The sequence below is a fragment of the Dreissena polymorpha genome, chromosome 2, assembly GCF_020536995.1.
Source record: "Dreissena polymorpha isolate Duluth1 chromosome 2, UMN_Dpol_1.0, whole genome shotgun sequence".
Lineage (NCBI taxonomy): Eukaryota > Metazoa > Mollusca > Bivalvia > Myida > Dreissenidae > Dreissena > Dreissena polymorpha.
Genome location: NC_068356.1, coordinates 86,448,195 through 86,460,511, shown reverse-complemented (window position 1 = coordinate 86,460,511; position 12,317 = coordinate 86,448,195). Strand labels below are relative to the sequence as shown.

The window sequence follows — 12,317 nt, the reverse complement described above, 5'->3', positions numbered from 1 at the left end:
TGCGCACATACATTTTGCTCCTGTTGCCAATTTGCGATAGTATGTCTTTCTACCTCGGTATGTTTTTTATAATATGTTATCATACTGTTAGCCGTATAAGGTTTTACCCGTCCTTTCCAGCCACCGCTTGTACATGCCTCAGAGCTTTGTTACGCCCGACAATTACAGATGGCCGAACGGTCTTTAGCCCAGCTGATTTAATTCTAAATATAAGCAAATTGGTTACTCAGTAAAAATATGACTAGAAACACCATTATATTCTACATTGTTTAAACATTCAATGATTATGTTTATACATTTCACTTAACAAATATTAGTTGTGGGTTGTAGTTTGTTGTCCAAAAACAAACGGCCGAACGTTTTTGCGCGTTATGGTTTAAATTATGAGTGTGAGACAAGAGTGATTTGAAACCACTCATCTTAATTTCCGACAACAGGTTACTTCACAAAAATCTATGACCTACGATAAATACTTTGATTCCATTAATTCTTTAAACTGACTAGTAATAAAAAACTGTCTCTTAAATTATACGAACTATTCTTATTGAAAAGGTTAAAACAACAAAAAACACTATAATTGATGCAGTTTCAACCGTTTATAATCGCGGCATTCTTTGTCAAATCATAGTGGTCTGAGAGTTGATACTTTGCATTGTTATTTCTTGAGGCAAACAGCTGAACATTGTAGAAAAATGCAAAGAATGTGACTAACGTTTGTAAACGTATATTGCAATCAACCTATCAAATGCGTCAAATTGTTATGTTCAAAGTTGTAGTTTTTGCAGTTCTTTCTATAGTTAGGCATAAAAGCGTTTTTTTCTTGCATGGATTGTAATATATATGCATATGTGTCAGGGGCCGGAGGCTTATATAACAAATAAACATATTTATATATTGATACTTAATGATATGAGTCTATTCGTGTGTATAAAGCATTATTAACAAACAATGTTTACCAATTGTGTTTGTTATAGCATCGACTTCCAAAGTATGAAGTATATTGTTATGTACCAACCTTACATTCATTTCATCGTCCTCCCCTCCCCAGCCAAAATAAGCATTTGAGAAACCGTTTGTTTTCAGGAAACTCTCCGTTGTCATCGCTAAAACACCTCCCACGTAGTCGCCATATGGCAAACTAAAAGTTAAATCATATGATCCACGTTCCGGGAACACTGAACTTAATCCATATGCGTAAAGTGTCGTCCCGGATTAGCAGTCCGCAAAGGCTTATCAGGGACAACACTTTCATCCCTGATTATCCTGTGCAGACAACACAGACTAATCTGGACGACACTTTACATGCTTGCTTTAAGAAAAGTTTTTCCATAACGAGGCACATAGATTTATATTTATATCAATTATAAATGTTGTTTTTTTTAATTTTATATGTACACATTAAACTAATTAAGACAGAGCAAAAATGTCATTAACGTGTCAAAGTATGTTTTTTAGTACACGCAAGGAGACAGGCAATATAACCAAAATTCCCCTTTCTCTATTTTTAAATATCTGTAATAATATATTCTATGGGGAAAAATCAACACAGTAAGGTCTTAATTGTTCTTTCTCGTGGTATATAACAAAATTGTGCATAAAAAAGAAGTTGCCTAATGACATATTAGTAGTATATATGCGAAATAAGCTTTTATGATACGTTGCTTACTTGAAATTGAATTTTTCGTTACCGACGGACATGTGTTTAGGGTTACTTGCACAGCAATAGTAGTTGTCCGGAGATGTAGGGATAAGGTCAACATCGTGGAAAATGAAGCAGCTAAAGTTGCCAACTGACTTTGACTCTTTGTATCCAATGTTGAACAGCTTTGCGCGATTAAACCCTGCTTTCTGACTCTAAAACACGATTTGAATGTTCAGACAATATAGAGTAGATGTTTCACTAACATTAATAGGCCTGATTGCGGTGTAGGATAGTCTGTTAAATGCTCCTGTAGAGCTGTTACCAAACACATAATAATTAACTAACATTGTAAGACAATATACAGACACATGGTGTGCAACAAATAAACCGACACTTCTTACCACGGTGTGCTTATATTAACCCTGTGTAATGCCTAGATTATAGAACACAACTCAATGGATTTTACATAGGAGTTAGTTCGAATCATCACTTCCTTGCAATATTTTTTTAAGAAATGCATGTTATGATATATATGCTTTAAAACGCCTTGTACACTGATGCACATGCATATTAATTCCAAGTACGACACATTCGTCGATTAGCGAAGATCTTTTTTTTATTAAAATCTGCAACACTAACGACAGCACTGTTAAAATTTGGAATATCTCCGTTTTATTTAAATCACTAGACGTTGTCCTAGTTGTACATGAGCACATACAATTATGACAAAAATAACTATATATCCATGAATTTAATATTCAATTATGTCTTAATTGACTCGATTTCGATATAGATTATCAAGCAGATGCATATTTTGGTTTAATTAAATTTTTATTTTAGGTGCTTGTTTTTTGTTGCGTTTTAATACATAATGAATTTTCATTTAAAGGGGCCTTTTCACAGATTTTGGCATTTTTTTAACTTAATCATTAAATGCTTTATACTGATAAATGTAAACATTGGATCGTAAAAGCTCCAGTTAAAATCAAGAAAAAAATTTAAAAAAAGGAAAAGAACATAGCCCGGAGCAGGTTTCGAACCAGTGACCCCTGGAGTCCTGCCAGAGTCCTGAAGTAAAAACGCTTTAGCCTACTGAGCTATTCCGCCGAGTACACATGTTTGACGTATTTTATACCTTATATAAGCAATCTTCGTAGTTTCACAAAATTTAACGACAAAAACAGAACTCTCCAAATTATTCAATCGTTTCGCGTTGCAACGCTTTATAATTTTTAGGTTTTAAAATCGTCAAAAGATGCATATAATGGCTATATTAGAGCATGGTTAATGTTCAGTATTACTGTTTCCTCACAAATATCATAACTAAAACGAAAACTTACGAATCTGAAACATCTTTTTTCAATTTTGTCAATTTACCAAAGCGTGAAAACATCCCTTTAATGAACATTCTTATACATTGTTAATTCTTTTAATGATTGTTTCTAGTAGTCAGTCAAATCAGTTGGTAGAGAGCTAGACTAGAAATTCGATCATTGTTGGTCAAATCCACGTCCCGACCATATAACTTGTGTGTGGTTGGTCATGAAATCCTTCTACGACCATTCCCCTGCTTTTGGTTCAGGAGGGGAAGTCAGTTACTGGCGTAAGCATATTAAGTTAATACTGTAAACCAATTAACCACGGCACAAAGTGTATTGGTTATTGACGACCGTCATATAAGTAAAATACTGTTTAAAATTGGCAGAGTTGAACCCATAAAAAACGAAGAAACACTTGCATTACATAAACTGAAAACTATATATACTGAGACTAAGCAATTTCTTCCCACCAAATAAATATTAAAAAATATCAGTTATACACCTAGGCCAATGTTTAGTTTTCTACCAAAATGGAAGTGTCAAATTCCAACATAACTTAATGTTGAATATCCATCAAAAAGAAATACATGGGTAAAGGTGATAAAATCTATAACCATACAATATAGTAAATCGCATACTTTCGTTTTTAAATCTCGTACACCAAAACGTACGTTGAACAAACGTTCATAACTGGATGATGAAACTTCTTTAAATAGAGATAACATAATATTGTTGAAAACAACTACCTGTCTACCTGTTCAATAATGAAGATATGAAAAGAAATATTCTGGCGCTGTAAGAAGGGAACTATTTCTTTAATAAAGACCCTCAATTGCTCCTCTCTGTTCCGATATGGAACAACGATTGCCACCCCCTCTTTGGAAAGACATGCCGACATCTCTGCAAATGAACTCGATTTTGTATAACAATTATCACTTAAATCAAGTATCATTACTTTAAGTTGTGCGAAAGTATGTGTTAAAGTAGTAGTAGTAGTAGTAGTAGTTGTAGTAGCTGTAGTAGTAGAAGTAGTAGTAGTAGTAGTAGACGTAGCAGTAGTAGTAGTAGTAGTAGTAGTAGTAGAAGTAGTAGTAGTAGTAGTAGTAGTAGTAGTAGTAGTAGTAGTAGTAGTAGTAGTAGTAGTAGTAGTAGAAGAAGTAGTAGTAGTAGTAGTAGTAGTGGTAGTAGTAGTAGTAGTAGTAGTAGTAGTAGTAGTAGTAGTAATAGTAGTAACAGCAGCAACAACAACAACAGCAGCAGTAGTAGTAGCAGTAATAGTAGTAATAATAGTAGTATGTTATGTTATATTAGAGCCTTGCCTGCTTTGACCAGCTATATGTATGCGGACAGAATATTTACGACCGACCGACCGTCCGTCTAACCATCCGTCCGTCCGCCCTCCCGCCCGTCCGTCCGTCCGTCGGTCGGTCAGTCGGTCGGTCGGTCGGTCGTTTGGTCGGACGGTCGGTCGGGCGGTCGGTCGGGCGGTCGGTCGGTAGGTCGGGCGGTCGGTCGGTCCGCCCGTCCGTCCGTCCGTCCGTCCGTCCGTCCGTCTGTCCGTCTGTCTGTCTGTCTGTCTGTCTGTCTGTATGTATGTATGTATGTATGTATGTCTGTGTTAATCTATTATGTCGGTATAATATAAGCATTGTTAAAAGAAAGCAATATTTCATCAGCTATGGACTTGTAATGGATCAAATTGTGCAACTAATTAATTTATAATACGAAAAATAATAAAAAATATTAATAGTGACATGTTACAAAAGATATTCATTAGGTATTAAGGTGAGCGGATATAATATTTACGCACAAATGAATTACCCTGGTAACTGCTATTCGTGTTATTGCTGGTGGTTATTGGTGGTTTCGCCGTAGATATCTGCGATTCGGTTACTCTTTGTTTGGTACTTTCAGTGCCTGTAAAATCCTCAAGCTTCTGTAAACAGTTGCACTGACGGATTCATCTATGTTAGCCACCCTTAGATAAGCCGGCGTTATTGTAACGTTATAAATAGAACTATTTCTTCTGGTTGAAAGTATGACTCTCAGGAGAATCGCATTTGAATTGTTATAGTATTCCTCATTCTAATCACTCCAATATAATGAAACTTTGTTAGAATGTTTATCTCCACGATATTAAGACACAGTTCAAATCTTGGACAGATGCGTGTATTTCTAGGCCAAATGGTCAAATATTAAAATCAAACATAACCCCCAAGAAACAATTTTATGACTAATGCTTAAGGAAATCTTTTACGTATTGAGGTAAACAAAAATATATGCATTTATTTTATACAAATGTTTTACCTTGATAACTGCTGTTCGTGGTATTGCTTGTAGTGACAGGTACTGTGGAATTTCTACCACTTGTTACTTCCATTTGTGTTTTGCTTTGTACTTTCCGTGCCTGTAAAAAAAGTTAAAAAATTATATTTAACAGCTGTACTCGTGGATTCATATCTTTCATTTGTCGCTAGATGAACTGGTGCTATTGTTACTTTAATATATAAAAATTCCTTTTCGTTTATGGGTATGCATCTCAGGATGCATAGCACTTAAATTAAAATATTCTTCCTCATTCAAGAAACTCAAGCTTATGAAACTTGGCCAGACTGTTGATCTATTTCAAGTTTAATTTTGTGATGAAAGGTCAATACTAATTTTTTTATATAAACGTTTAAACTATACAAACAAATGTGTGTTTTCGTGGATATATCATACAAAGCAAACAAAAGCGCCATAAACATAGCGAAGCACTATGAACAGTACCTATGATAAAGCATTCTCTCGCGTAAGACACCGAACAATTAATTCATAGATGAAGGACACTCTGTCATATTTTACATTACATATGTGTGTTGTCATCTATATTTATTTATTTTACATATTTTTGATGTGTATTTCAACCGTATTGAAATTATTTTATTATGATATATATGATGGTTTTTCCGACAGAATACTAAAACAGACCGGAATACAATATACTAGTATACTTTTTGTAGATATACCCCCGATTGTCATTCAGTTAAAGTTTCATCAACTGCTGGTTAAAGATGAGATGTAATTATATCAACTTCAATGAATATTAAGATTATTGTTTGTTCTGGGGGTGGTGGGGGGAGGCAGGAGTTGGGGAGGGGAGAATGAAGACATGTTTACAGATTTTCTTCTAACCGATAGACATAGTGAAACGATCAACTAACCGTTACATTTTTGGAAAGAATAGCATAAGGTGTTTTCCAAATTATTTGTTTTAATGGAATAAATCGTACGTTTTTAACCCATTTATGCCTAGCGTCTAGAAATAAGGCCTTGGCAAACAGCGAAGACCCAGATGAGACTGTTTGCTGATAGGAATTTCGGAAAGAAATATTCTAAATATAGAAATAAATATACTAGACATCCCTAATTTTGGTAATAAATTGATCCAATTTAGAAGGATGGGAGAGTCCACTAGGCATAAATGGGTTAATTTGTGCGTGTCTCCTACTTCCAAGTGGCGGTGGCGCGTACTAAGATCACCATGCCACACCAACGACGGGAATGAACAACGTGTCAATAGACACGGTAATAAAACAATAAACCAGTACCTATGTATTTACCTGGTTTATTACGGGTTATTGATACGCATAATCAGCAATAAATGCTTTTGGCAAAATACAATCATTTCATAAAGACATATACGCAGTGAGATGAAGTTCGGCCAAACAAAGAATTGCTGTAAGCAATTCTAATTATGTTTCAACAAGCATAGGAAAGTAAACCATAGTATTTCAATAACGTCGATAGATGACATTATTGCATCAAAAATACTTCAACAGCAACGTTATCAACAACAACAAAAAACAATTGCAAAGTATGTGACGGAATTTTCACAACTAGCAAGCAACAGAAGAAGCAATACAATCTTTTCGCTTTTGGATTGAAAATAGACGCATTTCGCCACTTAACAGATAGGTTTTACATACTTAGATGCCATACTTTTTCCCCAAATAATTCAAGGTTTTAAATGACATTCTTATGTCGTATTGTTCTCAAATATCTTTAAATATATGCTTAGAAAATGAAATTCACAGTCGTACATACTTAACACTTACGACCATTTACGTTAATATTATTAAATCTACCTTTTTTTCTATTGTTGAGTGAACACACTCGGAAGCTACACAATTCAACTCTATAATTTTCATTCTCTAAACAATTCAAGTAGGTTTCAAAACAAAATTCTCGTTTAAATGTGATATAATATTTATTCTTTCTTTGAGACTGTATACATTCAAACGAAGTCACGGCATCTTTGTTTAGCATAAAAATGTAATTGATATTGTGAGAACTGGTGCAGCCACATTTTACGGAAAACAAATGAATAACGTGTTGTTTTGACAGCATTTGGACAACACAATCGCAATCAAAATGTATACAATACAAATGTAATCCATAGTTAATGTATTAAATTTGATATTTATCAAAGTTTTACTTGAACCTTTTTATTTTACACTTATAATTTAGGGGTCGTTCTTTACAAATTACAGTAAATGGGAAGCGACCGAGTTCACCTAGTAAAGCAGCAATTAATGTTTGTTGACGAATCTCAAGTATTTGCTAGCTGGATTTTAAGTGCTATATATCAAAATAGGGCATGTTTTTCGGCAAACCCCAAGTGTTTGCTTGCAGAATCTGAAGTGAAATTCATCAACCTCGGGCATATCGTAAATTACACAGACTTTGCAGTCATACGTGATTATCGGTGTTACCATTGAGTCGAAAGTAAAAATAATAATTTTAAAACCTTATTTGATTTTGCTGAATTATGAAATAAGGTAAGTACATGCTTTGAGAGCAAGCTCATTCAGTGCTTCGACTGCACGTTTAAGTGAACCGTTATAGAAAAATATAACACGTAAGTACGTGAAAAATCTGCTATTTCAATATTGTCATCCATTTGTGTTGTATTTTTATATTTATACGTTTGGAAAATACTAGTACATGCTTTAGTTGTCCCGGCATTTATCTTAAGACCCCATATCTAAGAATATTAATTTACGATTATATAATTTTATTGGTGTTGTAGACTTCGAGGATCGGATGAAACAAATGAAATTTCATCGGCAAAAATTAACATTTAAATAGATACCATGTCTATACTATTAGAGCATAGGTTTTTAGAACTCAAATATTCACCAATACCGTTGATAAAGCAGAATAAACAAAGTGGTGACAATGGTTCAACTTGCTTAACCCCTAAGTATACATCAAAGAATTCTCAATATGACACTGTATATTTTGTATTTGCATATATTGATATCAGCATATAAAGCACTTTACGTCTGATACATGAGCGCTCAAGTTTAAACCATAGTTAAACCCATAAAAATAATTTGAAATTAACTAAAATGGGATTCATTCACACACCAATTATTAAATAGTGGTTTCGTGCAATATACCGGGAGTAATTCAAATATTTGCACTAATGGCACTTTGTTTGGTTTTAATCGCGATCTTAACGCATATTGATTTTTTAAATTAAACATCGATATTTGAAAATTCCCATTCCGCATACTGCATAACATTCAACCAGCTTCCGAATACTGCACAACATTCAGCCAGCTCCCGCATACTACACAACATTCAGCCAACTTCCGCATACTGCACAACATTGATCCAGCTTCCGCATACTGCACAACACTCAGTCCAATGCCCCCTACTGCACAACATTCAGCCAACTTCTGCATACTGCACAACATTCATCAAGCTTCCGCATACTGCACAACACTCAGTCCAATGCCCACTACTGCACAACATTCAGCCAGCTCCCGCATACTGCACAACATTCAGCCAGCTCCCGCATACTGCACAATATTCATCCAGCTTCCGCATACTGCACAACATTCAACCAACTTCCGCATACTGCACATCATTCAGCAAGCTCCCGTAAACTGCACAACATTCAGCCAGCATTCACATACTGCACAACACTCAGTCCAATGCCCCCTACTTTACAACATTCAGCCAGCTTCCGAATACTGCACAACATGCAGCCAACTTCCGCATACTGCACAACATTCAGCCAGCGTCCGCATACTGCAAAAAAATTCAGTCCCATTCCGCATACTGCACAACATTCAGCCAGCATTCGCATACTTCACAACATTCAGCCAGCTTCCGCATAATGCACAACATTCAGTCCCATTCCGCATACTGCACAACATTCAGCCAGCATTCGCATACTGCACAACATTCATCCAGCTTCCGCATAATGCACAACATTCAGTCCCATTCCGCATACTGCACAACATTCAGTCCCATTCCGTATATTGCACAAAATTCAGCAAGCATTTGCACACTGCACAACATTCAGCCAGCATTCGCATACTGCACAACATTCAGCCAGCTTCCATTTACTGCACAACATTCAGTCACATTCCGCATACCGCACAACATTTAGTCTGCTACCGCATACTGCACAACATTCGGTCCCATTCCGCATGCTGCACAACATTCAGTCCCATTCCGTATACTGCACAACATTCAATCCCATTCCGCATACTGCAAAACATTCAATCCAATTCCGCATACTGCACAACATTCAGTCCCATTCCATATACTGCACATCATTCAGCCAGCATTCGCATACGGCAGATCATTCAGACCCATTCCCCCTACTGCACAGCATTCAGCCCCATACCGCATACTGCACATCATTCAGCCAGCATTCGCATACTGCACAGCATTCAGCTCCATTCCGCATATTGCACAACATTTAGCCCCATACCGCATACTGCACAACATTCAGCCCCATACCGCATACTGCACAACATTCAGCCAGCATTCGCATACTGCACAACATTCAGCCCCATTCTGCATACTGCACAACATTCAGCCTGCATTTGCATACTCTACAACATTCAGCCAGTATCTGCATATTGCACAACATTCAGACCCAGTCTGCATACTGCACAACATTCAGTCCCATTCCGCATATTGCACATCATTCAGTCAGCATCAGCATATTGCACAACATTCAAACCCATTCGGCATATTACACAACATTTAGCCAGCATCTGCATACTGCACCACATTCAGCCCCATCTCGCACACTGCACAACATTCAGCCAGCATTCGCAAACTGCACGACATTCAGCCAGCATCTGCATATTGCACAACATTCAGACGCATTCTGCGTACTACACTACATTTAGCCAGCATCTGCATACTGCACAACATTCAGCCCCATACCGTACACTGCACGACATTCAGCCAGCTTCCGCACACTGCACACAACATTCAGCCAGCATTCGCATACTGCACAACATTCAGTCCCATTCCGCATACTGCACAGCATTCAGCCTGCATTCGCATACTGCACAACATTCAGCCAGCATCTGCATAATGCACAACATTCAGCCCCATCCCGCACACTGCACAACATTCAGCCAGCATTCGCATACTGCACGACATTCAGCCTGCATTTGCATACTCTACAACATTCAGCCAGTATCTGCATATTGCACAACATTCAGACCCATTCTGCATACTGCACAACATTCAGTCCCATCCCGCATACTGAACAGCATTCAGCCAGCATTCGCATACTTCACAACATTCAGCCAGCTTCCGCATACAGCACAACATTAAGTCCCATTCCGCATACTGAACAACATTCAGCCAGCATTCGCTTACTGCACAACATTCAGCCAGCTTCCGCATACAGCACAACATTCAGCCAGCTTCCGCATACTGCACAACATTGATGATCTGATCCCGGCTCGCGACTTCATTTTGTTACTTTTTTACAGAAATATTATGTATTTTTCTATTTAAAACATGATAACGTGTCATTTTCCGCAATATATGTCTAAAATGCTTTTAGTTTGACCAAAGAAAGACGCCAGGAAAATGTCTTAGATTTGCTTATAACAAAGGTCGTAATAGCGAGATAAAAATGTCGCAATTTTGATATACTTGAATGTAATTAAGAAATATATCGAAGTCGTTACTTGTGATACAAAATCGTACTAATTAATAAATATAAAATAAAATAAATTTCAATTCTTAGATTGTCATCAACATTTTGAGACCCTGTGTCGGAATGAAAAAAAAAACATTCATTACAAAAATGAAATTTTGCAGCCAGTTTTCCCACAGTATAATGATATTCTCCTTCTAGTCGTTTTTCGAAAGAGTAAGTAAAATGTAATAATCCAGATTCCAGATTGTGAATATTATATAATAAAAGTAAAAACACGTGTCTGGGATTTTAAATATATATTGATTTAGCCAACGCGTTTCGCATTGCTCATCAGGGCATAATACAATATATTACAACGTCAAAATGTCATGGAGATAACGTCATATCAATTATGACGTCATAACGTCAATAATATTAAATGAAATTTAATTTGGGTTTAAATACATGTATAAAATGTTGTTCTTTTGCTAACCTAGCTGAACTATTGTTCGAAAATAGCTTATAAATTGGAAATATTTTAAATTTTGGTTCATTATGTGAACATTCATCTAAATGTTTACTTAAAGGCATCTGTCTTGTTGAGGGGTCTCGCATTTGTTGTTCATGGACAGATCGCCTATTTCTAAGTTTTTCGCCAGTTTGGCCTATATAATATTGTTTGCATCCATTGCATACTAATACATAAATCACATTTTGTATATCACATGACATATTAGTTTTTATTTTGAACATTTTGCCATTAAACTCAAAAGAATTCCCTTAAAACTTTGACGTTGTAATATATTGTATTATGCCCTGATGAGCTATGCGAAACGCGTTGGCTAAATCAATATATATTTAAAATCCCAGACACGAGTTATATATAAATATATATATATATATATATATATATATATATATATATATATATATATATATATATATATATATATATATATATATATATATTTATATATTTATATATATATATATTTATATATAACTCGTGTCTATATATATGTATATATATATATATATATATATATATATATATATATATATATATATATAATATGATAATTATCTCCCATGTTATTCTCATAGTGCATATACAATGAAGTATAAGCAAACGCGACCATGTGTGTTTTAGTGTCATGTGTGAGGCACATAGTGTCATGTGTGAGGCACATAGTGTCATGTGTGAGGCACATAGTGTCATGTGTGAGGCACATAGTGTACAGTGAGGTACATAGTGTCATGTGTGAGGCACATAGTGTAGTGTCATGTGTGAGGCACATAGTGTCATGTGTGAGGCACATAGTGTACAGTGAGGCATTTAGTGTCATGTGTGAGGCACATAGTGTAGTGTCATGTGTGAGGCACATAGTTTACAGTGAGGCACATAGTG

The 12,317-nt window shown here is 35.9% G+C and overlaps 1 protein-coding gene across 1 annotated transcript; it reads right to left on the bottom strand.

Moving 5' to 3' along the window:
- Positions 1-588: 588 nt before the first annotated feature.
- On the bottom strand, positions 589-3,859 carry LOC127869881 (beta-1,4-galactosyltransferase 4-like). The gene is made up of 4 exons (XM_052412538.1): positions 3,716-3,859; positions 1,667-1,854; positions 1,021-1,138; positions 589-675 (listed from the first exon to the last, which is right to left on the bottom strand). Exons 1-4 carry the CDS (start codon positions 3,857-3,859, stop codon positions 589-591), a joined length of 537 nt encoding a protein of 178 aa, XP_052268498.1.
- Between the last annotated feature and the right edge of the window lie 8,458 nt (positions 3,860-12,317).

Bases quoted from the DNA above. Each gene is read 5' to 3' on its own strand.
- LOC127869881 (XM_052412538.1), bottom strand. From the start codon at position 3,859: ATGTCGGCATGTCTTTCCAAAGAGGGGGTGGCAATCGTTGTTCCATAT. The intron at 1,855-3,715 runs GTAGACAGGTAG...ATCGTGTTTTAG, and splicing joins ATATCTTCATTATTGAACAG to AGTCAGAAAGCAGGGTTTAA. The intron at 676-1,020 runs GTAAGGTTGGTA...TACAATGTTCAG, and splicing joins GGGAGGACGATGAAATGAAT to CTGTTTGCCTCAAGAAATAA.